The sequence below is a fragment of the Giraffa tippelskirchi genome, chromosome 7 (genome assembly GCF_054371585.1).
Source record: "Giraffa tippelskirchi isolate mGirTip1 chromosome 7, T2T-mGirTip1v1.2.pri, whole genome shotgun sequence".
Lineage (NCBI taxonomy): Eukaryota > Metazoa > Chordata > Mammalia > Artiodactyla > Giraffidae > Giraffa > Giraffa tippelskirchi.
In genome coordinates, this window is record NC_137281.1 from 18,468,638 (window position 1) to 18,494,102 (window position 25,465).

Here is a 25,465-nt window from a genome sequence, read left to right on the forward strand (position 1 = left end):
ACCCCTCCCCCAGTGTCTTGTGTACACTGGGGCCCTGGAGAGGGGCTCACCACTCCACTCTCTTCCCGCATTCAACCCCCCAGCAAGTCCCTCTGCCCACCATGCCCACTGGGGGGCCAGGGTGCTGACACAGGATGCTGGCAGTGCTCCCGGGTGGGCCTCTCCATAAGAAAGAAGGACACGGAGGCAGGGTAGAAATGACTGTGTATTCCCTGGTTACAAAGCGGGGCTGTGGCGGTCATCAGCGTGTCCGGCGGGTCAGCAGACCAGCAGGGCCTCATCGTCACTGGCCTCCAACGTTGGGGAGCAGGGTGGCGGGGGGCTCCTGCAGACACCCAGTGGCTCTGATGGGTGGGGGCCGAGGGTGCTACCGGCAGTGAGGGCCGGGGGGTGAGGGTCCTGGCCAGAGCAGGACTCCTGAGGCACGTCCACAGGGGCTGGGCTGTCCACCAGAGGGTCCCTGCCAGCCTTTCTGTCCTTTTCCGCTGGCCTGGACTCCGAGGGGTCCCGCAGGCCCGAGGGGGGCGGCATGGAAAGTCCCAGCTCCGAGGCGTGGCTGGGGGCGCCGGGGGGCCCCTCCCCTGCTGCCCCCAGGCTGCTTGTGTCTGTTAGGGGTGCCGGGGGGTCCCGGGCAGCCCCCAGTGCCGGCTGGAGGAGCCCGTCACCCAGCACCGTCTGGGAGGTGCGCGCGGCCGTCAGCAGCGGGATCTGCCCGCGCGGCGCCCGCGGCCGGTGAAACAGCCGGTTCCAGAGGCGGCCGAGGCGGCGGCGGGAGGGCCCGCGGCGGGAGGCGTGTCTGCGCATCTGTCGCCGCATGGCCGTGCGCAGGTTCTGTAGCACCGAGGCCTGGAGGGTGGGGCGGCGGCTGAGGGGGCAGAGGTCAGCACGACCCTACCCCCCGCCGAGGGGCCCCCTTGTCCCCTCCCCTGGCTTGTCACCCTGCCGAGGCCTCATCTCCCACCTCCCTCAACCCCAGGACCAGCCCGGCTGCACGCTGTCGCACCCGGCCCCTGGGCCTCCCTGTCTGCCCCGTTCTCTGAGGTCTGGCTGGACGAGTCAGGGGGCGGGGGGGGGGCGGGGGGGGGCGGGTGCCGGTCTCAGGCTCTCCGGCTCACCTGGGACGCACTGTAGACGGGAAAGTCCTCGACGGGTGGAATGAGGCCCTGTGCGATGAGCTGCCCGTAGGACGGGGGTGCCTCCCGCCGCACAAACTCAGCCTCCAGGCGTGTCATCTGGGTCTCAAAGGCCCTGAGGGCAACGGCAGAAGGGCCGCATGGCAGGCCGGCCAGGTGGGGGTGGGGGGTCTCACTTCCCGCCTCCCATGGGGCCCCCCCGCGGCAGGCTGTGGGCCCTCCTCCCTCCATCCGGGCATCCCGAGGGGCCCAGACCCGAGAAGCCCCAGGTGGGTGGCCCACAGCTGCAGGAAGCGTGAGCCCAGGCCCTCTCTCCAGGAACAGGGGGGAAGCGAGGCTCCGGCCCCAGCGCCCACCTGTACTCCTGCGTGCGCAGGGAGTAGAGCTTGAAGGCACAGCCCAGGGCGATGACGAGCAGCAGCCCGCAGACCAGGCTGCCGATGAGCGCGGCGGTGATGACCTTGCGGGGCACGGCCGCCAGGCAGCCGTGCTCGTCGCTGCCATCCTGGCAGTCCTCCTGACCGTCGCAGCGCCACGTCTCGAAGATGCACAGGTTGGTGCCGCAGTGGAAGGTGCCCGGCTGGCAGGAGAAGCAGTTCTTCTCGTCCGCACCATCGGGGCAGCTCTTCTGGTTGTTGCAGCGGTCGGCAGGCGTGTAGCACAGGCCACTGCCTCCCTCGCAAGGGTACTGGTCCGAGGGGCAGGCGGGGCAGCCCTGCTCGTCCCGGCCGCTGGCGCAATGCCACCAGCCGTCGCAGCGCTGCGGCTCCGAGAAGCAGCCTTGCTCGCCCACGTCCTCCGCGTCGCCCTCGCGGCTGCTCCCGCACGGCTGCTCCCACGGGAGGCAGTAGCCCTTCACCTGGTAGGTGGCATTGAAGCCATGGCCCGCACTGCGGGCGCGGGCGTGGTAGGCCACGGTGAGGCGGCCCTGGGCGGCCTCGAGGCTCACCGGCCGGTGGTTGCTGCGGTAGGAGAGCGTTTGCAGCAGGCGGTCCCCGCGCTCGCCCAAGCCCTCGTACACCTGTACGTAGTCGTCATAGCCCAGCCGCAGCTCCAGCTGCAGTAGCACGCGCCGCGGGTCCTGCGTGTCCACCAGCCACGTGCAGTGAAGGTCCGAGGGTCCGCGGGCCGCGCCGAACAGGTCTGGGGAGGCAAAGGAGCCGTAGAAGCTGCCTAGCCGCCGGCCGCAGGCCAGGTCGGGGCAGCCGGCCTCGTCGGAGCCGTCACCGCAGTCCTGAGTGCCGTCGCAGCGCCTCTCCGCGGGCAGGCAGCGCGTGGAGCGCGCCCCGCTACAGGGGAAGGTGCCCCCGGGGCACAGGCTGCCTGGTGGCTCGGAGGCAGGCGCCGAGCAGTTGCCCTCATCCGAGCCGTCGCCACACTCGTCCACAGTGTTGCACTGCCAAGGGCCCGGCAGGCACTTGCCGTTGTCACAGCGGAACTCGTCAGCCTGGCAGGATGCCTGGCCCAGCTTCCCTGCAGGGTGAGGTGCGTGGTGGAGGCAGTCAGGGGCAAGCAGAACCACCCTCCTCGTGGGGCCCGGGGCCAGCAGCCCGCGGGAGGTACCCCCCACCTCCCAGCAAAGCCTCTGCAGGGTCCAGGAAGAGGCAGGACCCAAGGAGAAGGGCCCTGGACGCCCTCTCTCCCTAGCCACCTGAAGGGCAGAGACGCCTTGAATGCCAGGGAGTCTCAGTTCCTGACCTGAGCCGGGGTCTATAAAGTGGGGTCAGTGATCTCGAGGGGTTCCAAGGCACCCTGAGGCAGCAATAGGACCAGTTCCCATCCCAACACTGGGCTCCAACCATTGGGCTACTGGGGGAGATCCTGAGGGGAGGGGGCAGATGGAGGGTGCCACCCCCACCCCCGGGGAGCCCATAGGCGTGCCCTGCCATTGGTGTTACCTCGGATGTAGGAGAGACGGAAGCCCTGGGCCTGGCCGGAGCTGGAGGCGTCCGAGTGGAAGAAGATCCAGACATGGTCCCGGGCGGAGATGAAGGCGGGCGGGATGGCAGAGCCACAGAGCCGGAAGGCCTCCTGGCGGGGCGGGGCCGCGGGGCCCAACATGAGCCAGTCCAGGGAGCACTGGTGGGACTCCTCCACGTCAAAGTTGCGGAAGCTGCAGGTGGCAGGGAGGACCGCAGATGTGAGTGGGTGGCCAGAGACCACCAGGTCATGCCTGAGCTCATAGCAAGGACGGCCAGCCCCAGCATCCCTTCTCTCCTCCACTCCCAGCCACTCAGCAGGCCCCCAGGGGTCCGAGAGGGCCCTCTCTCTCTCTCTCTGATCTCTGACCTCTCTCTCCCCAGGGGTCAGAGAGTGTCCTGAAGAATCAGGACAATGTGGACAGCTTGGAACACATCAGCCCCCATGCAGCTCTGTGAAGGCCTCCTCTCGTGCCTCTCCACCCTCCATCAGAATACACATGGTGTCCCAACCCAAGGCCACGTGGAGGTGGAGGCAGGAGTCCCATGGTAGACAATTCCCTCCACTTACACTCTCCCCTGAAGTACAAGGTCCAAGGGTCCAGATCCCCCTACTCTGGCTTTGCTTCAACAGACCCGGTAGGAATCCCAGGCCAGGGCACTGAGGCGGCCCATGTGCACAGGGCAGGCCTGGGCTGGGGGACAGCTCATCCCCTGGGGAGAAGCACTGGCCCAGGCTGTGGGTGAGCAGGGCTGAGGAATACTCTAGAAATGGCTGAGAAGGGTGGCGTCTTTGAAGAGATTCCCAGTGGCCACAGGGAAACAGGCACAGATGCTGATGTGTTCCCATCACACCCCTGGCTTTGGAGACGTGGAGCAACTGGGTCTTCCAGGCTTTGCACTTACGAGAGTGACACCCCAGCCAAACATCCCCATGACCATCCCCGTCTAGGGCTCCAGCCTTGGTCCCACCCTCTGATCGCCTCACCCCGCTTCCCTCTGCACATCCCACCAGCTTGAGCACCTGGCTCCTCCCTGCTTCCCTCTCCTGCTGAGATGGCCCTGAGGGCCCAGGGGAAAACTTGCTCTGGGCTCAGTGCCAGCCTGGCCTCAAGCCACCCCTGCAGGACAGACAGGACACCTCTGCCACCTCACAGATGACTGGGCCATGCCCTCCAATCCCAGGGCTCCCCTCTCTGGCAGGCCTGAGGTGATAGACAGCCCCACAAGCCCATGAGAGAGGCCCAGGTCTGGGTAGCCAGCCCCCAAAACCCACACCCACATGTTTATATGCATACGATTCATACATGTGCACACATAGACTCACACATGTATTTGCACACATACACATCTGCTCACACAGGTGCCCTCCACACCTACACACACGTGCTCACAAACGCACATACACGTGTCCTTCATACCTGCTCAGCTTGGGCTCATACACATTACACACCATCACACATGCAGCACGGGCAGGCCCACATCGAGTCCCTCTGACACCCCCGTGCCCCCGTACCTGATGGTGATCATGTCCCCACGGTCGCCCTGTATGTACCAGCTGCAGTTGGTGCCTGGCGGGTAGTTGAGGGGCCAGGCTGGGCTATAGATGACGCCACGGCGTTCGGTATGCTGCTCCAGCTTCCCGCTGCAGGCGGCTGTCAGGAGAGGAGGCTGAGAGGTGCTGGCTTCACCTTTGGGTGGGAGGGGGCAGTGAGGGAGGGGGACATTGAGCCCCCCACCCCATGACCTGAGCACAGGCCTTCCCCAGGTAGGATCAAGGCCATTCAAGGTGGTCACAGCCAAGGGCATGGCCACACCGTGAGACTTCAGGGAAGTGGTATGTATGGAACACGGAGAAGAGGACCCACATGGACTCGGAACAGTCCACCCTGTGCCCCAGAGCCCAGCTCTTCTGTCCTACCCTCCGCGGGGCTGGGAGCCAGCCCACCAACTCTCCGTGGCACCTCACAGGTGAGGCCTCTCGGCCTCGGGTCTCAGCTCCGTGGAGAATCCTGCAGCCCTAGGCCTGGTGGCCCAGCATAAGCAGACCCACTATGGTTCCCTGCCTGCCACCCCACCACCCCAGGGCTGGCCTAATACAGGCCTCACCCAACACGCTTTTTGAGGACCTACTATGTGGCAAGCACAGTACTAGGCATGCTCATAAGACAGGCAAAGTCTGGCTCTGTGGGGCTGACAGACTGGGGGAGGAGCAGACAGACAATGCAGATTCACTGGGCAAAGTGAAGATTATAAAACAGGCCTGAAGGGAGGGGCCGATATCCTGAGGTGGCTGGAAACACAGACTGGGTCTGGTGGCACCTTGTGTGGCATTTAGATTTTATCCTAAGTGTGACTGGGAGGCCACCAGGGGGGGATGTCATAACCAGATGAGGAAACCAAGGTTCAGAGAGGGTAAGTGAGTTGCCCATGGCCACACAGCGGGTAAGTGGCAGAGTCAGGGCCCACCCTGGTCCTCTAGTGGGCTGGGCCTCTCATTGATAAAGTGTCAACCATCCACCGTGTCAGTGTGCACAAGGCATCACTCTGGCCAGCACGGGTGACTACTGCCTCTATGCCCAGCCCCGCAGGCCTCACTGTACCCACTTCATTAGTTAAACATGCCCTCTGCACCCAGCCAAGCTCACCTAAGCCTAAAGGTGGCAAACCCTGCCCTGGTGTGCCCTGGCCTTTGCAGGACCAAGCAAGGCCCTGCACTTGGTTGCCCCTGCCCCTCATAGCCCCTCACCATACTTCTTCATCTGATCTTCACAACAGCCTGTGGCATAGGCAGGCCCATTATACAGATGGAGAAACTGAGGCCGGGGGAGACAAATCATAGTGCTTTTTCCGAGCCCAGTGACACTACCCACCTCTTCACTCTCCCTGACCCCTGATTGTTGCCCTGCAAGCAGGGTCTCTCTGCTAGCTCTCAACAAGACTCTTTGGAACCCCAAAAGACCCAGCTGCGGAAAGAAGAGTGAAAGCCCTCTAGCAGCCTCCCATGCTCCACCCATGGAGGTCCGGGTGATCCAAGGCTGTGACCCCCAGGGAGTTAACCCCCAGCAATGGCTCACAGGAGCATCAGGAGCTGGAAGAGAAACACCCACACCAACCCTAAAGCAAGGCTGACTGTGTCAGGTTGCCGTCAGAGCCTTGATAGCCCCGGGTTGGTGAGGTACCAACCAGGGCTCCCCACTTGGCACTCACCAGGGCCTGGGTGGTCAGCCTCTTTGAGCCTCAGCATTCTCGCAGCCCAGAAGGGTAAGGACTAAACAGAGTGGTGACCAGGGGCCTGAGCAGCGTGTTTCCTGGGACGGGTGAGGCTTTGTGGGCTTCACAGAGACGCTGACCCAGGGACACCCTGGGAGGTGTGAAGTCAGGGCTCCTCCTCCTCCAGGATGCTGGGTGGGTTGGGGGGTCCCCAGGCAGGGCTGGGCGCACATCCTCCCCCGACATTGAGTCTCTAAAGCAAATGTTACACCTGGAGTCGAATGCTCCATCAGCCAGTGTGGGAGTCACCCTTTTCCCCTCAGCCCCCAGGACAGGCCTGAGGCAAAGCAATACCCACTGTGGCCTAGAGGCTTTCCCCACAGGATGGAGCCCTTGTGGATGCCGGGTTTCTCCCCCACACTGGCCAGAGAAAGCCAGGCCTGCAGGGACCCATGTCTGGCCCTCTTTCATGACATGGGGAAGCCTGTCTCTCCAGACCACCAGCCTAGTCAGAAGCAGATAACCAGACACTGCTTCTCAACAATCCCCTGACAACATGTTCCCCCAGACAAGCCTCACCCCAAGTGCCCCTCCGGATGCCCCAGACATTTCCCCATTGGGGGCAGCAATGTCACTGAGTTACTGTTAATTCTTCTCCAAGGGGGGTGGGCAGAGAGACCACGGTTACTGCAGATGTCGGCCTGGCCCATGCAGAGTGACCGTGGAGGGGGAGGGAGGCTGGCATCCCTGCAGGACCCCAGACTGGACACTGCCTAGCCATGGGCCTGGAGGACATCACCAGCTCAGACGACCAGCCCCAGGCGTCTCTGTGATGGCAACCTCACTCCCATCCCACTGCCACCCCAGCACCCAGGCGCAGGCAGGGGAAAGAGCTTCGTGAATCCAGTCCATTCCTGGAGTCCACACTGCCGGTCGCACCCTAGGCCTCATCAGTGAAATGGAGACAGAGGGTGCTGCTTGTCTCAGGGTGGCTGGGAGATCTGGGGGAGTGGCAGTCTGGAGGCTGACGTGCATGTGGGGTGAGTAGAGGGGACACCCGTGGGAGGTGAGGGCAGAGACGGCGTGTGGGATGAGGGGTGGGCAGTGAGGGGAGCTGGGAGATACTGACGCAGGATGGAGGCTCTTGCGGGTATTTAGGGGTTGTCAGAGAAGTCTGTCTGAGCTTAAATGGAAGTGACCTGTGTTCACTTGGACAGAAGTTTTGTTCAGGTCAAGGCGGCCTGCTCAAGGGGGCAAGGGGTGACTGAGCACTTTCAGACAAGCATCCTTCTTTCCTGATCCAAAGAAATGTCAAATACTCCCGAGAGGGCATGAGCGAGCCTGAAGACATATAGCGTGCAAATCTGGTTTCCAGGGGCTGCCAGCACTATGGACAACCTGCCATTGTGCTCGATGACCGGGAGCCGGAAGCCCCAGCAGAGTGCCTGGGCAAAGCTGCCAGATGAGCAGAGAACACCCTGAAGACGCTGCCCAGGCTCATCCCCTGGGTCACACTGGCCAGAGTCTGGGATGCAGGGGGTGGGTTATCCAACCCAGCTGGTGCCTGACAAACTGGGGCAGGATGGGGGCTGAGAGGCAAAAGTCTGTGAGGTCCCCAGGTGGCCCAGCTGGGCCCTGCGGAGGGGAACGAGCCCAGTGGGGGTGGGGAAGCGGCAGGTGAGACAGCGATGACCTAGGTTCCTCACAGTAGGAATTGCAGGGAAACCCTGGAAGTGCAGAGGCAGGGAGCTTTGGGTGGGAGGAGGCACTCTGACAGCCAGAAGCTGGTCTCCCCTTTTCTCAGCAATGCTAGGGGGTGAGAGACAGGCTCTAGGACAGCCTCAGCTCAGCCTAGCCCCTGGGGCCACACAGGCTCTTCAGACAGCTTCAGGACCCTGGGGAGAGGGGGTAGGCAAGCACAGAGAGCTTGAACCCTGCTGGCAGCCAAACAGGAGGCTGAACCTGGATGGCTTTGTCTCCTGGCTCTACAGATGGACTTTGTCCCTGGAGCATCTCTTTTCGAACCCGGGGCAGACATGTTTGGAGCCACAGGCCCGCCCACACACCAGCAGGGGGACTGGCCTCGGACTCACTTGTGTAAGACTGCCACCCCCTTGTCCCCGTCCCCCTGCCCCCACTCTCTACCATGGCTGCCACGGACATCTGACCCAGGTGAGGCCAGTCTGTCTGGTCCTGGAAATGGGGGTGGGGAGACTGGGTGGTTAGCTGTGGGAGCCGTGCCGCCAGGCAGGACTGAGGCTGGCTCAGTGCTGAGCAAGGCCAGGCTGTGCGCCAGCGCGGCCAGCAGCGGAGGCCAGGCTGCAGGAGCAGGAAGGAGCTGGTTGAAGGGAGAATGGGAAGGGAGGCTGAGAGTATGCATCTGAGAGACAAGCCTGTGAGGGCAGCTTCTGTGAATCCTGAGCCTCCCCATCGCAGGGACAGCGACCAAGAGACAGTCCCCCCACCCCCATCCCTGCCTCCCTGAGCTGCCTCAGTGGGCCTCTGCTGACAGCCAGGCCCTGAGCAGAACTATCAATAAAAATCCCAGGTACCTCCTGCCCCACGACGCAGCTCAGGACACAGCAAACAAGCCCGCAGCCCCCAGACTCCAGTTTCCGAGGCCCTTCTCAGATGTCTCCCCTGGCACCAAGGGACCCAGGGCCTGGGCCTATGCATTTGCCAACCTCTGGCAGCCCCCTCAGCAAAGGGCAAATGCCCCTGGTGGCCTCAGCCCTGAAGGCTCCCGCTCCTGGCGGCCTTTGCTGTGCTCGGCACTAGGCCCAACCATGAAGATGGCCAGTGGGTGGACAGACCCGCTCTGACAGGCAGGAGGCAGCCACGGAGTTCAACTGTGTTTTCTTAGATCTCATGTGTCTATTTGGCATCTGCTTATCACAGGGCCAAACTATCAGCCAAAGTCTCTCCTGCAAACCGGTGTCCCTGAAACTAGTCTTTCCCTGGCAGACAGGCTGATGTGAGACTGAACCCTTACAGCCTTCTTACCTAATTCACACACCAAGCCAATATTTCATCCCAGGGTCAGGTACCAGGCATGGAGAGACAACCCCCCTAGCCCAGAGCCCTTAGGAATTAGCCAAACTAGCCAGCCCTAAGATGTTTACCCTGCCCTATCTTGCCCATCTCACCGAAACTTCGGTCAAGGCTCTGGCCAAAGCCTTCCCCTCACTTCTGTCTGCCTTGACTAGACCTGGTGTTGCCTAAGTGACCCTAAGTGGCATGGCATATCCCCTCCTCGCGAGACACATAAGTGACAAATTCCTCCATCAATGGCTTTGGCCTCTCTGTGTTGTCACTCAGTCATACCTTCATAAACTAAATCCCAGGTGTAATTTTAAAGCAGGCAGGCATCTTATGGTGCCCTGTGGTTCTCTGGGATCCCCACTGCCTACAGGAAGCACAGTCTACCAAGTGTACAGGCCATGACAGTTTCCTAGTGGTATGAGGCTACCATGTGCAAAAGCTGTGCTGAACACCTTACCTCACTGGCCCATTTAACCAGGCTTCATGGTTAAATGCACCCATTTTACAGAAGAGGAACCTGAGGCTCAGAGAGGTATAAGCTTGCCCAATGCCAAAAAACTCCTTTGTGATGCAAAGCTGCCCAGGAATTGAGGTGGAAAAAGGCCAGGTGACCTCAGGGGTGGAGCCAGGATCCTGAAGGTTGGTACTCAGAGGTCACTAAACCAGGAGAGCAGGGAGGAGAGGAGGAAGGGGAGAAGCATGTTACTCACCTAAGGCAGGAACGGCGCTGCTGAACCGCCCGGTGAGAACAATGTTCACTGTGGGAAACACAAAGCGGGTTGAGCGGCATGGGGGAGGGGAGGAGAAGAGGGGGTAGTTTTGGGGGCTTAAACACGTGGGGTGCAAAACAACACAGCCCAAACTCCAGGCTGATTCTCTTCATCTCTAAGGGTAAGGCCTAGAGCACTGTTACAGTCCTGCTGGGATGGGCAGAACAAGAACCCCAGGGGACCTCAGGGCTCACCCAAACACCCACAGTGGGAGAGAGCAGGGTGCAAGCCTGGCTAAACCAGATCACTCCTGCCATTCCCCACGTTTGAGAATTCTGACTCACGTGGGAGGGGGTTTACTTGTATCTTCTCAGGCTTGGGAACCACGGGCCTTGACCATCCTTCAGGGAAAGACCTTGCTCAATCAGGGCAGGGGCTCTGCTTGTGAAGGGGGATCCTACCACACTGAAGGGCTTCCTCCCTCTGAGGGGACTTGCCAGCCAGCCAGGGAGGGAGGGAAGCAGTTCTGATCAACCCCATTCTACAGGCACTCACAGCTATCAGGGTTCAAGGTCCTCCTCACTGCACCATGCTGACCTTGGGAAGACAGGCAAAGAATTTGCCTGCCACCTACCCCTTCAAGTACCCACCACCATGGGATCTGTCCTTTGCTTTCACCGAATGCTTTCCTGCAGCGGTTATGGGAGCAGAAGACGTAGGCACACTCAACTTCCTGAGGTTCAGGGTGCCCCCTTCCCCAACATCAAGGATGCCAAGGGAAGCAGAGAACATCTCTACAGGGGTCAGCCCACGCCTGGTGAGGAAGAGAGCCAGCTGCCCCCTGGCAGGACACCCAGGCTCTGCTGGGCAGAGAGGGCCTTGGGGGAGGCCAAAGGGTCTGCCCCTTGCCTTGTACCCCTGGGGAAGCCAGGCACTCAGGAGCGCGGGACCACACCGACAGATTGGGGAGTGGGCACTCTGGGGCCCATGAAGCTTACTGAGATCTGCTCATGCAGCTAAGGCAGGGGCCTTCCCCCAGCTCCTAGATTCTTGGGGGCAGAGAAGAGTGCACCCTAAAATGAACAGGCTTCTTTTTTAACTTTGTCATTTCAGTGGCTTCAACAAACCTGCTGGGATTACAGAGCCTTCGCTGACGACACCATAAGGTGTCCCCTAATAACCCCGGGCTTAGATAATGGCCTCCCTCCTTCATCATGGTAAATAAAGGAGCCATGTGGCTAGAGGATTTAACCCCTTGCTTCCCCTCTCCCGCACACAAGGCCCTGGAAAGGTGGATAGAAAAGCTCTCGCAGGGCTGGATGGGTACCTCGGCCCTCCCCAGACACATCACCCTGGGCTGCTGAGGCCTGCCCTGCTGGGTCCGAGAAGACACAAAGGGAAGACAGGAGTCATTCCAGCAGCTGCCTCCTGCCGCGCATCCTGATCCCGGCTCCGGCTGGCTCCCAACCCACTCCAGGCAGGAAATAGTTCCTCGTTCAGGGGACCACCGGCCCCAACCTCGCTGGCTTCGCCTTTGTCCACAGCTCCGGAGGCCCGGATCCCCCATCGCCGCCAGGCTAAGCGCAGGGAAGTCAGGCAGAAAGCCACTGTCCGCCAATCCCAGGCGCCCGCACAGCGGGCCGCCCCGCGCGTAGCTCACCCGGGCTCCCGGACGCTATTCTGAACCCGGTTGGAGCCGGGGCTCCGCGGCCGGAGTCGCCCTCCCAGGCCTAAGACTCCAGCAGGCCAGGGTGCCGGGGGCCGCAGTCTCCTCGGCCTCTGGCGGGAGCTCTCGCAGTGCCCGCTCCGGGAGCCCCAGCCGCAACCAGGGGAGAGGGGCACCCCGAGTCTGACCAGGGCGCGGCGCGGAACTACGAGGCAGGGGACCGATCCCGCCGCGCCCGCGCGGCCCACTTACCCAGGCAGACGACGGCGAGCTGCGCCCGGGCGCCCGGCGCCCCCTCCGACCCCGCGGCCGCCCGCTTCTCCATGCCGGGGCCGGCCGGCCGCCCGCGGGCGCCGCCTCCTGCCCCGCGCCTGCGGCTCCGGCTCGGGCTCCCGCGGCTGCTGCGGCCCGGGTGCGGGCGGCGGCTCCGGCGGCGTCTTTGTGAGGCGGCGGTGCAGGCCCGCAGCGCGCGCGGGGCCACATCGGCCGCGGCGTCACGGACCTCGCGGGGGCTCAGCGGCGGCCGCCAGGGAGGACCCCCGCCCACCGCTGCCCCCGCGCCCCGGGCCCCGCGGCGCGGCCGGCCTGTGCCCGGGGGCCCCCGGCGCGCCCATGCCCCGCGGCGCGCAGCCCGCCCGGCCCTGGCGCCCCCCGGCCGCCTCGCGCTGCGCCCAGCCCGCCCGGCCGGTGCCGCCGGTGGAGCGTCCGCGGGTCTGTGGGTCCTGCCGCCCGGCCCCTGCCCGCCCGAGCCCGGAGGCCGCGCCGCGCCAGCCACGTGACGCGCCCGCCGAGCCGCAGTGGCGCTGGCAGGGCGGGTGCGGGCGGCTGGGGCGGGCGGGGGGCGCGCGCCCCGCCTCGGGTGCTGGACAGCTCCGCGCAGGCGGCCCCTGGCCAGTGCGCGCCCTCCCGGCCCGAGCCTGGCGCTCCCAGCAGCCCTCCTCCCAGCCCAAGAATCGGTCCCTCCCGGAGCCGGCTGAGATGGGAGGGGAGGGGTGATGGTTAGGGGGTGGCAGAGAAAGGGGCTACGAGGAGCTGCTAAGGGGACCTGAGGGCAGGACCGCGCCTGGTGGACCGCGCCTGGACAGGACTAAGGCTTGTCTTCTGTGTGAGAACCTGCCCTCCTCATTGGCCACAACCAAGACCAGCCGCATCCCTGAGATGAATCGCTCTGCGCAGAGCGAGGCCTGTGAGGGGCCACTGGTGACCAGGTGACCACTCTAAGAGGCCTCTAGAAACCCACTCCTCCCGCGGGCCCCAGAGCCCACGCAGTCATCCCGACAGGCACTGGGAAATGGAGAGAAGGCCTGTTTTCCAGCCTCTTCCATCCGGGAGTGTTGTCAACCAAGGGACTGGGCCCAGTAGAAGCCGAAACCCTGGGAAACAGTTTGAGGAGACCACCGTAAGGGGCCAGCCCTCCTTTCTTGAGAACCTTGTGAAATGGGAGGTCCTCAGAGCTTGCCTCCCTGTCCTGGCTACTGGGTATAACCTTCCCTGCCTGCCTCCCCAAGCCAAGGCTCAGGATTCGTCTCCCCTTGATGTTCCCTGTTTTGCAAAGAAGGTAGAGAGAAACCAATGTTATGTTAGTGAACATTGTAGACAGAACACTGTAGACATTGTAATTCAACTAACTCATTTTCACAGTGCAGGCCAACTGGATTTTAATTTTTAAAAATCTGGGGGAAAAAACAACTTTTAGGTTTTCTGTCTTCCCTTGTGCTCTCTCTCTTCTAATTCTTCTGGTGATTTTTCCAAAGCAGACATCTTGGGAGATGTATTAAAGAGTTTAAGAATCAAATAACAGGATAAATGACTCATTTATGGTAAAGAGCACTAGCCTGCCGTAATTCGATTTCAAAATTTCATCAGGCTGCTGACCACCCTGTACTGGGTGTTTATACTTGGCAAAAATGTTCAGCAGAAGTAGGGATAGGCAGAGTCTGCAATTTTGTTTCCATCTGAAGATGCTTTCTGCCTCAGTGTATGTTTTGCAAGCTATGTGAGGAATCCGGGGTGGACACCAGTGCCCTGGGGAGTCCTTTTGGAGCTTGTGGGGAATGGAAAAATATGAGTCCCTGTATACACTTCTCAAATACAAAATATGTTTAACCAAGTGGAAAAACATGGCTAGATATAAAGCTCCAATTTGCCCAATCTGTTCACACCTCACTGTCAACACCGTAAACCCACAGACCAGAGCACAGACAGCCTGGGACCCTTCAGTCAATTGGGAACTAGTCTTCCCACTGCCCAGTAGAGCAGGTTCAGAAAACAACAACCACCTAACTTTATGTAAACTTTTGATAATTTGTTCAGCATGAATTTTTTTGCATTTATATACATTTTAAAAAATATAACTTATCTGGCACTTCCCTGTTGGTCCAGTGGTTAAGAATTTACCTACTAATGCAGGGGACATGGATTCAACCGCTAGTCTGGGAAGATTCCACATCCCACAGAGCAACTAAGCCCATGTGCCATAACTACCGAAGCCTGAGCACCTAGACACCATGCTCTGCAACAAGAGTATATGTGTTAGTTGCTCAGTCTTGTCTGACTCTTTGCAACTCCACAAACTGTAGCCTTCCAGGCTCCTGTGTTCATGGGATTCTCCAGGCAAGAATACTGGAGTGGGCCGTCATTTCCTTCTCCAGGGGATCTTCCCAACCCAGGGATCAAACCTGAGTCTCCGGCATCTCCTGCATTGGCAGGCAGATTCTTTACCGCTGAACCACCTGGGAGAAGCCACCACAGTGAGAAGCCCACACATGAAAACTAGAGAGTAGCTCCACTCACTGCAACTAGAGAAAACCCACGTGCAGCAATGAAGACCCAGCACAGTCAGAAAATAAAATAAAATAAATAATAATTAATGAAATTTTAAGATATATGTGACATATGTGACTTATCTTGATACCTGAGGCATTAGTGGTAAAGAACCCACCTGCCAACGCAGGATATGTAACAGACTAAGTTTTGATCCCTGGGTTGGGAGGCAGGAGGAAATGGCAACCCACTCCAGTATTCTTGCCTGGAGAGTCCCCTGGACAGAGGAGCCTGGTGGGCTACAATCGATGGGGTTGCCAAGAGTTGGACATGACTGAAGTGACTTAGCGCATACACACACATCTTGATTACTGAGTCTTCTGGCACAAACTTAGTCCCTGCCCATATTGAGACCTTAACTATCAGACATCCCTTTCCAGTTTAGTCTCATGGTGGTCTAGTGCCCTCTAGAGGCTGCTGCCCCAGGCAGGGCCTCCCGAGGGGTCTCCAGTGTAGACCTGACCCAGTCTTCTGTGACCCTTCTAACCACTTCTGGAGCAGTTCCTCGCAGCCTAATCTCTGCTGCAGGGCTTGACAGTCTGGTTGCAGTCACTAGGTCCCCCACAACTTTTTAACAACATCCCACCTTGGCTTGATTGTCTCCAGAAGGTCTGTGTCCCTCACAACCAAATCTTCCAACTAGTGGAGAATTTAGTATTGGAAAGGGGTGATACAAGTAACAAACCCTGAGAACCTGCAGACCGGCTGGGGTAGATGAGGAAGCAGTGGGGCGGAGGGACCCAGGCAGGGGATCGAGGTCTTCCTGACAGGAAGCTGACCTTCCTAGTTAGAAGGAAGGGAAGCTGCTGTTCCCTTCACATGTCTCATGAGCTTCAGCATGTGGGCCACTGAGGCCTTCAGCAATCTGCTCCAGGAGTGAGGTGAGGAGGGCAAGCAGAGAGAAGAAAGGAGCTTGGAGGCGTCCCACATAAATCCACTTCTGGAACAACTCTCTCACCAAAATGCAGGCACAACTCAAGCTGGCTCTTACCCAATGGTTGCTGGACTCTATGTAGAGGACACCAAGTTGGCTGGTAATTGTCTTTCTCAGTCTCACATAGTGAGCATCTTTTTGAGGAGCAAAGGCCGAATGTGGCTTTGGCAAGTCAAACTGAAACAAGGGCTTATGATCACTTGGTCCAGGTCTACTGCAAGTGCCTTCCGGGGTGGGGGGCAAGCTCTTTATTGTCCAGACACTTCCAAATCTACCGTCTGCACCTTCGCTATTATGTCCATCTCGGTTCATGGTGGCATCATTTGCTGAATTAATAATTTCTACTCCAATCCCCCCAGAGTCATCCATCACTACGTCCTGATAGCTCAACCCCACAATGTGGGTATCTCAAATCAAATCAACCCAATTCTCTTCATTACCATGGCCATCTCCCTGGTCCCAGCCACCGTCTCCTCTCTCCTGGGCCTCCTACATGGTCCCCTGCCTCGCAGTTAACAGCTCACATTTTTAACATGCAAAGTGAATCATGCTTCCTACAGAAAATGCACTAGGGCAGACTTTGAAGTTTTTAACCTGAGCTTTGTGATCCTGTGGGACTAGCCCTGCCTACCACCCTCTCCAAGGCCCCCTCTCCACCCAACTCGTTCTAGCCAGAGCTAAGGTCTACTTTTCTTTTTGGCCAGAAGAGCAGTCAAGAAGCAGAGGAGGAAAGCATTTGGAGAGATGTTCTTAGCCCTGCGAGCAGCCCCTCCAGTGTGTGGAGGCACCAACTGTTGCTGCATATCCAGAGCCACCTCGGAGAGAAGTGCTCCAAGCCCCTGAGGATGGCCACTCACTGGAGCCAGTGCTGGGAGGGTTGTTCTGTCTGCATTTAAGTCTCTCTTTGGGCAGAAACAACCCTTGAATACTTTATAAGATCCCTCTGGGACCCAGCAGAGGAGCCTCACAAGACAGTGCCTTCCCTGTTTTGCTATTTCTTCACTATTTTGCTCTCATATATGTCAAAATCCATGCTTCTCAAATGATATTTTAAAATCTCAGCCTTTTAGTAGAAACTAACAGGAAAACCTGCAACTATGGGACTTCTGAATGGCAGCTAATGTTGTACAACTTTAATACAAGATGGTAGAAGGACAGGAAAGAAGCAAGAAGAGAAAGAATAGCCTCAGAGAAAGAGAGTTAAGGTTTATTTGCCTTAGAAGTACTACAAATATCAAAACCACAATGAGACACCACTTTATATCCATTAAGATGGCTATTATAAAAAAAAAGAAAGAAAGAAAATATCAAGCGTTAGCAAGAATGAGGAGAAGTTAGAACACTTGTGCATTTCTGATGGGAATGTAAAATGGTACAGCTGCTGTGGGAAACAGTTTGGCAGTTTCTCAAAAGGTTAAATATAGAACTACCATATGATCCAGCTATTCCACTTCTGAGTATGCGCCCAAAAGAATTGAAAGCAGGAACTCCAGGAAATGTTTGTACACTCATGTTCGTGGAAGCATTATTCACAATAACCGACAAGTAGAAACATAGGGAAAGTGAAATGACTGAGGTGACCACCATGACTCTTGGTGACCCCCATGGACTGTAGCCTGCCAGGCTCCTCTGTCCAGGGGATTCTCCAGGCAAGAATACTGGAGTGGGTAGCCTTTCCCTTCTCTAGGGGATCTTCCTGACCCAGGGGTCAAACCCAGGTCTCCTGCATTGCAGGCTGGTTCTTCACCATCTGAGCCACCAGGGAAGCCCAGAAACAACCTAAGTGTCCATTAATAAATGAATGGATAAGTAAAGCGTAATATATAGTTGTAGGTATAGATATAATGTTATTCAGTGAAAAAGGAAGGATGTTCTGATACATGCTTCAACATGGATGAACCTTGAAAACATTATGCTAAGTGAAGCAAGCCATTCACAAAAGGACAAATACTGTACGATTCCACTGACATGAGGGACATAGAGCCATCAAATTCACAGAGACAGAAAGTAGAAAGGTCGTTGCTAGGGACTGGGGGAGGAGCAACCAATGGGGAGTCATTGATGAACAAGTAAAGAGTTTCCCTTTGGGAAAATGAAAGTTCTAGAGATGGATAGTGGTGATGGTTACACAACAACATGACTGTACTTAATGCCACTGAACTGTACACTTAAAAGTACTTAAAACGGTAAATTTTGTGTAATAGGCATTTGACCACAAATAAAAAATACTAAAAATAGGGACTTGGCCGGTGTTCCAGTGGCTAAGATGCCATGCTCCCAATGCTGGGGACCTGGGTTCAATCCCTGGTCAGGGAACTAGATCTCACATGCCACAACTAAGAGTTTGCATGCTACAACTTAAAAAAAAAAAGATCCCGCATGCCACAATGAAGACTGAGGATCCTTCATACCACAGCTAAGAACTGGCATGTTCTTAAATAAATAGGTATTTTTAAAAGTACTAAAACTGGCAAAATTCCGAGTTGTGACAATATTTCCACCTGGGCTCTGTGGGGTGAGGTGGCCAGCCTAAGCGGCCGCTCTGGATTTAATGTGCTTCCCAGCATCCCCATCCTCCCAGAACCGCACAAAGCTCAGAGCAGAGTACCTGCTCCACCCTGTGCAGCCCAGGGACTCCACCGGCCGCATCTGCAGGCACATTGGCAATGGGCTCAGTGCAGCAAAGTGCATCTACCTACAGACTCTCTCCTGGCCGCCGCTGGTTCTTCCAACTTTAATAGACCAGCAGCAGTAAAATCATTTTACCTTCAGTACTGAGCAGTAATTTTCAAATTGTAGGCCTGGAACAGTGATAGTATGCTGTAAAAGCCCCATTCTAAAAAGAGAAAAAAAAAAGGCTTTTTACTGCAATAAAAATCTTAGTGCCAGGTCACCCCCTTGGTTTACATAACCCTCTCCACAGTAATTTTGAATAAGGAGTGCAGTTTCAATTTTCAATCGAAAAGCTCCCCCCCGGCCTTGCTGAACCACTCAGAAGTACCCTGAAACAATAATCATTTTGTATATTGATTAGGGGGGGAAATCAATCCAATTCAGTCCACCTCACTAAATTCTTAATGGAGCAAAGTACATCAGAACCCCGAGGTGGGTAAACAGATACTGTTTGCTCTTTAACTCGGTTGCTGCTGCAGGAATGAAGGTGACAGGTTGAAAGCCTGAGTCCAGAGGCAGATGTACAGCTCTGAGAAACCCAAGGGCAGAGGGAGAGACAAGGAAAGCCAGGGGGACAAGCTCTCACAAGCCAAAGTGTCTCCTTCATGGTCAAAGTCAAGAGAGTGGAGACTCAGCTCGCTTCCAGCATGCATGTGAGATGAAAGCAGCCTGTTGAGGGGCCCCAGGTGGCTCCTAGGGAGGCCACTTTTCCCTGTTGAGTTCAAAGGACCCCTGGGGGACAATGGGGAGCCTACTGCAGTGCTGCTGGGGGACCTCTCCTCTACCATGGTGGATGGTAAGCCTTTATTATGGACTTAGTAGTTGTATTTAAGTCAGCTCATTCTAAAATAAGAAATTTACTTAAGTGTTTCTGCTTCAGAAAGAAATCTTATATCATTACCCTGAACATAAATCCAGATCTCTAGCCATAACTTAGGAACTATGATCCATGATCCAAACAAAACATAAGCACATTTTTTCGCTGCATCCCTGTTTTCTCTGCCTCTCTATTAGTCTCCACCAGGGAGAGTTAGGAAGTAATCTAGAGCATTCAAGATGCACTAGTTTCAGGACTTCCCTGGTGGTTCAGCAGTAAAGACTTCGCCTTCCAGAGCAGGAGGTATGAGTTAGATCCCTGGTCAGGGAGCTGAGATCCCACATACCTTGTGCAAAAAAAAAAAAAAAAAAAAAAAAACTAAAACATAAAACAAGTTATCTTGTAACAAATTCAATAAAGACTTTAAAAATGATCCACATCAAATAAAATCTTCAAAAAAAGACATAACAGCTTCAAAGCAAAGATTTTCTCTTCAATCAAATGAGAAATACCAGAGAAGAACTGAAGAGAGAGGAGCATCCTAGCATTGTGGTTCAATAGTATTTATGGCCTTTGGACTGCAAGGAGATCAAACCAGTCAATCATAAAGGAAATCAACCCTGAATATTCCTTGGAAGGGCTGATGTGGAAGCTGAAGCTCCAATACTTTGGTCACGTGATGTGAAGAGCTCACTCATTGGAAAAGACCCTGATGCTGGGAAAGATTGAGGGCTGGAGGAGAAGGGGGTGATAGAAGATGAGATGGTTGGATGGCATCACTGACTCATTGGGCTTGAGTTTGAGCAAGCTCTAGGAGAGAGTGAAGGACAGGGAAACCTGGCATGCTGCAGTCCTTGGGGTCACAAAGCATCAGACACTACTGAGCAACTGAACAACAACAAGTGTTTATGGCAGAATGCAACAGTCCTGATCAGGATCATCCCAGTCACACTCAAAGTCACCCCACACAGCCCACATTCCACAGGCAGGAAGATGGACATGATTAAGCACAGAAGTTTTGGAGTCAATCTGCAGAGAATTCAACCTGTCTCCCCATGGACTCCCCACGTGAGCACATATAACTGCTATGAATCTTGGTTTCCTCCTCTATAAATATGACCACAACAGTACCTACCCTTCTAGATCATGGTAAGAGCTCAAAGCATTAATACCTGCAAGGCACTCACAACAGTACCCAGCATAGAGTAAGCACTCAGTAAATATTAATACCAGCCATTATCCAGCTGCAACTCCCTTCAGAAAAACTCCTATTCAGTTTTTAGAACCCAGAACCCAGGTCAACGATCCTCTGTCTGTCCTCGCAGAGGAAGATAAAACTCCCTCCCACCTCATTGTTTCTTCTATATCTTAAACAGGGTTCTGGGACGGAGCACATCCTCCTCTTGTAATCTACAAGCTTATTTTCATGGCTATCTGTGGATCACAATAAACTGTGGAAAATCCTGAAAGAGATGGGAATACCAGACCATCTGACCTGTCTCTTGAGAAACCTGTATGCAGGTCAGGAAGCAACAGTTAGAACTGGACATGAAACAACAGACTGGTTCCAAATAGGAAAAGGAGTACGTCAAGGCTGTATATTGTCACCCTGCTTATTTAACTTATATGCAGAGTACATCATGAGAAACGCTGGGCTGGAAGAAACACAAGCTGGAATCAAGATTGCCAGGAGAAATATCAATAACCTCAGATATGCGGATGACACCACCCTTATGGCAGAAAGTGAAGAAGAACTAAAGAGCCTCTTGATGAAGGTGAAGGAGGAGAGTGAAAAAGTTGGCTTAAAGCTCAACGTTCAGAAAACTAAGATCATGGCATCTGGTCCCATCACTCCATGGGAAATAGATGGGGAAACAGTGGAAGCAGTGTCAGACTTTACTTTTTTGGGCTCCAGAATCACTGCTGATGGTGACTGCAGCCATGAAATTAAAAGACGCTTACTCCTTGGAAGGAAGGTTATGGCCAACCTAGATAGCATGTTTAAAAGCAGAGACATTACTTTGCCAACAAAAGTCCGTCTAGTCAAGGCTATGGTTTTCCCAGTGGTCATGTATGGATGTGAGAGTTGGACGGTGAAGAAAGCTGAGCGCCGAAGAATTGATGCTTTTGAACTGTGGTGTTGGAGAAGACTCTTGAGAGTCCCTTGGACTGCAAGGAGATCCAATCAATCCATCCTAAAAGAGATCAATCCTGGGTGTTCATTGGAAGGTCTGATGTTGAAGCTGAAGCTCCAATACTTTGGCCACCTCATGCGAAGGGTTGACTCATTGGAAAAGACCCTAATGCTGGGTAGGATTGGGGGCGGGAGGAGAAGGGGACGACAGAGGATGAGATGGTTGGATGGCATCACCGACTCGATGGACATGGGTTTGGGTAGACTCCGGGAGTTGGTGATGGACAGAGAGGCCTGGCGTGCTGCAATTCATGGGGTCGCAGAGAGTCGGACACGACTGAGCGACTGAACTGAACTGAGCTGAACTGTGTCCTTAAGCTGTCAGTTCCTTCCTAGAGATGTTAACTACCTTTTATATCCTAATCATCCAGGGCAATTCTGCCCACACCTACCTAGTAGGTGAGTAGCAGATGTTGACTGACTTGGGTTGAAGCAGGTGACAGCCTGGCTCGGGCTGCCTACAGAAATACTGTCTTTCATCATGTCTCCCATCTCTCATTCCATAAATCTCAACCCAGAGGAAAGGAGTCCACCCAGCATCCCTTGGAAGCAGCCATCACCTCCAGAGAATCCTGCCCCATCCCATTCTCCATCACTAACCCAGCCTGAGTTTGGTATACATATTTCCTCTTCATTTTTATACTTTCACCACATAATATATACCCATGACCAAGGTATCATATTGGGTTTTTTTCCTGAGTTCTTTTTTTTAATTGGAATATATAATTGCTTTACAATGTTGTGTTAGCTTCTGCTGTACAACAATGTGAATCAGTCGTGTGTGTACATATATCCCCTCCCTGCTGAGCTTCCCTCGCACCCCCACATCCCACCCCTCCAGGTCATCACAGAGCACCGAGCTGAGCTCCCTGTACTATACAGCAGCTTCCCATTAGCTATTTTACACCATAGTGTGTATATGTCAATGTTACTCTCTCGATTTGTCTCACCCTCTTCAGTTTGTATTTTACATAAGTGGTTATTCTCTGACAACTTGCTTTTTACCCAGTGTTATAGCTACAAGGTCTGTCCACATTGATATGCTCAGACCTAGTTTATTCGCCTGGGAGCCATGAAAATGCATGGATCCCATGCCACACTTCCTGCATGCTGCTCCCAGCCAGGGGCTGAGCGTAGCTGGGATGCTAATGCTGGTCCACTGCTGCAAGATGAAGTGGGATGGGGGCTTTTCTAACGGGCAGCTGTTACTCAGCCTGGCCATACAGAGCCTCTTGCCACCCACCCACTTCTCCTTCCCAGGGTAAGGTCTGCATCTGACCTGCAGGCTGTCCTCCAATTCTCCAGCTCCCTCCCCTTTTATTGTTCAGGCATTTCCCTCAGTAATTACCTGGCAGATCTAATCTCATCTTCGTGTGCTTCTCAAAGGACCCAAACAAGCACAATTCCTTTTAACTTATTATTATTCTATTTATACTTTCGTGTGCATTTCATGGGCTTCTCTGGTGTCTCAGTGGTAAAGACTCCACCTACAATGCAAGAGACTAGGTTCGATCCCTAGCTTGGGAAGATGCCCTGGAGTAGGGCATGCCAACCCACTCTAGTATTCTTGCCTGGAGAATTCCATGGACAGAGGAGCCTGGTGGGCTACAGTCCATGGGGTCACAAAGAGTTGGTCATGACTGAAGCAACTTGGCACGCATGCATGTGCATGTCATACCGAGGGACATTCAGGCTGTTAAAACAGTGTTTTGCTATTGCCAAGAATGCTGACACCTGTAATGGTTTCTAAGTGGTGGGGATGAACAATGCGAGTTTCCTCCTTAGCTCGGCATCAGGGTATCTGTGTCCACAGTGGTCCCCAGTGATCCCAGACTCCTGACAGTCATGCTCCTCTGAGTGTCCCCCTCCCTGCTCCCTTTGAAGGTGGGCTGGACTTAGTGATCCTCTTCCATGAATAGCAAAAGCAGTGGATGCCACTTCCAAGATTATGGCCTTCACGCATCTTGGACTGCTCTCTCCCACCCTCCTCCTCTGAGGGAAGCTATGAGCAAACCTGCTGACACCTTGATCTTGGACTTCCAGTCTCTAATACTGTGAGAGAACAAATATCTGTTGTTGAGTTTCCCCAGTTTGTGGTATTTTGTTACGGCAGCTCTAGGTGACAAATACAAGGACCAATGGAGAGGTGACCCTAAACATGCAGGTGAGTGAGTACAACACCCTCAGGTGAAGATATGTACCTCGGAGAAAATAAGATGTGGAATCAGGATGGAAGGATCTTCGATGACCTGCCAGAAGGATACACCAAGGTGGCCTTCGAGCTGAGACATGAATATAAGGAGGTAGTGAGGCAAAAGTTTGGAGACGGATTGTGGCAGGCAGAGGGAATAGCTTGTAAAAAGTTCCCAAGCTCTGGAAGTTTGCTGCCAAGTGGGCAGCTGCCAGGGTTAGCTACCATGTTATTTGTATAACATGCATACAAGTAATGTATGCATGTTATAAGGAAATCTTCTCCCTTCCTGTTCCCAGCCACAGTCTCCTTTTAAGGATACTCTGCCCCCAGCCATTGCGCAAAGTGCAGAGGTTTATTAGTGACACTCTCTGTCCCACTCCCTGCAAGCACTAACATGCACACAACCAAGATCAGCCAATCACCACACTCTCAGGCCCTGGTTACAGAGCAGGGAGGGCGGAGGGAACTGGGGAAAGAAGGGTTGGTGTTACCAAACCAAACTGGGTCCACTCACCTGTGCCCAGTAAAGCCAATCTAGTGACACCAGGCTGTGGTGAAGGAAAGCACAGCATTTTTGCAAGGCATTCAACATGGGGCCAAACAAGGAGAATGGGCAGCTCATGCTCAAAAGACCTGAACTCCTCAAAGGCTCCTGGGGAAGGGTTTCAAAGACAACACTAGGGTTGAGGGTTGCAGGGTATCTGATCAGCTGGTGGCCATTCTTCTGACTGGTTGCTGCTGAGATAATCAGGTTCATCAATCTTCTGGTTCCAACCAGTCTGGAGTCTACATGCTTGTGGTCAGCATGCAGTCAACTTTTACCTGGTAGGGGTTTTTAGTATCTGTAAAACAACTGAGTTTATGGCTCAGGATATTACCTACAGCCCTTGAGGAGGGAACTAAAGGTTCTTGACTTTGTTCTCTGGCTAAACTATTATTATTTTGTTTTGCTGACTATTTTCCTTTGTTTCTGCATTTTTTTCATTTCCCTGATTCAATTTGCTCTTTGGAACTCAGAATGGGTCTAGGAGGCTAAAGCTTTTCTACAAACGAGAGGCAGGGGACACAGAGGGTTCTGTCCCTGGAGGGGACCTACAGGACCCTGCTTCATTGCAGTGGGGAAGAGGGGTCTGGTGGCTGGTTCCTGGGACTGCTCTGCCAGTGAGCGCCAAGCTGGTGTCCAGCTTTGCTGCTGTGAGTTCCGTGACCTCGCTCCACCCCCGAATGTCCTCCTCTCCCTCCTCAATAAACTTCCCTGGCAGCTAGAACAGTCAGTGGTGCCCACTGTGGGTAAGAACAATCTGCAGGCACTGACATTCTACAAGGCCGTGTGGCAGGACCATGCCTGGAGTGTTCCCCCTCGGCTAGGGGAAGTTTGGAAAGTTTGTGGGGTGGGAGGGGTAAGCAGGGGCAGGGGGTGGAAGGGAAAAGAGGCAAAAATTATACATTTGCTTCTAAGGGAAAATTTGACAGAAACACCCCAAAGAGATCATGGGTGCAGGCTTCAAGTCAACATAATAGCATTTTAATTTTTTAATGGAAATAGAGGTAGTTAATGAACCCACAGCTCACTGGCTGCCCACACAATAGAAAAGTAATAGATGCATGTTATAAGGAAAACAAAGACCAACCATACAGGGTTATTTTGGCAAAAATCCTTCCAGCTTCTTTTAAAATAAATCTTCTTGTGGTAAAATATACATAACATGAAATTTACCATTTTAACCTTTTTAAAGTTTTTTTTTATTGAAGTACAGTTGATTTACAGTGTTGTTAATTACTGCTATAGAGCAAAGTGATTCAGTCACACATACATACACATTCTTTTTTAAATATTCTTTTCCAGTATGGTTTATCATAGGATATCTGTGCTACCCTGTAGGACCTTGCTGTTTGTCCATGATCCATTCTAACCATTTTCAGAAGCTTTTATTTTATTGATTTATTTGACTGTGCGGGTCTTAGTTGTGGCACGTGGGATCCTTAGTTGTGACATGTGGATTCTAGTTCCCTGAGAGGGATTGAACCCTGGGCCCCTTGCATTGGAACCACAGAGTCTTAGCCACTAGACCACCGGAGAAGTCCTCCGTTTTAACCATTTTTAAGTGTACAGTTCAGTGGCACTAAACTATCACCATCATCCAGCT

At 54.7% G+C, this 25,465-nt stretch overlaps 1 protein-coding gene and 1 long non-coding RNA gene across 5 annotated transcripts; one reads left to right on the forward strand and one right to left on the reverse strand.

Annotated features, from left to right (window-relative positions):
- Nucleotides 1–192: 192 nt before the first annotated feature.
- LRP3 (LDL receptor related protein 3) lies at nt 193–12,423 on the reverse strand. 4 transcript variants are annotated; one of them, XM_081510398.1, is made up of 7 exons: nt 11,936–12,423; nt 10,018–10,065; nt 4,569–4,707; nt 3,032–3,246; nt 1,490–2,606; nt 1,116–1,248; nt 193–846 (listed from the first exon to the last, which is right to left on the reverse strand). In XM_081510398.1, the coding sequence occupies exons 1-7, from the start codon at nt 12,006–12,008 to the stop codon at nt 259–261; spliced, it is 2,313 nt and encodes a 770-aa protein (XP_081366524.1). In that variant the 5' UTR covers nt 12,009–12,423; the 3' UTR covers nt 193–258. The 4 variants fall into 4 exon arrangements, with proteins under 4 accessions (XP_081366524.1, XP_081366527.1, XP_081366526.1 ...); XM_081510401.1 differs by having other exon boundaries at nt 4,569–4,743; nt 11,936–12,255; XM_081510400.1 differs by lacking the exon at nt 11,936–12,423 and adding an exon at nt 11,678–11,868.
- LOC145513592 (uncharacterized) lies at nt 8,781–11,268 on the forward strand. Its single transcript, XR_014059545.1, has 2 exons — nt 8,781–10,834; nt 11,131–11,268. It is a non-coding gene; the product is annotated as an uncharacterized LOC145513592 (long non-coding RNA).
- Nucleotides 12,424–25,465: the final 13,042 nt, after the last annotated feature.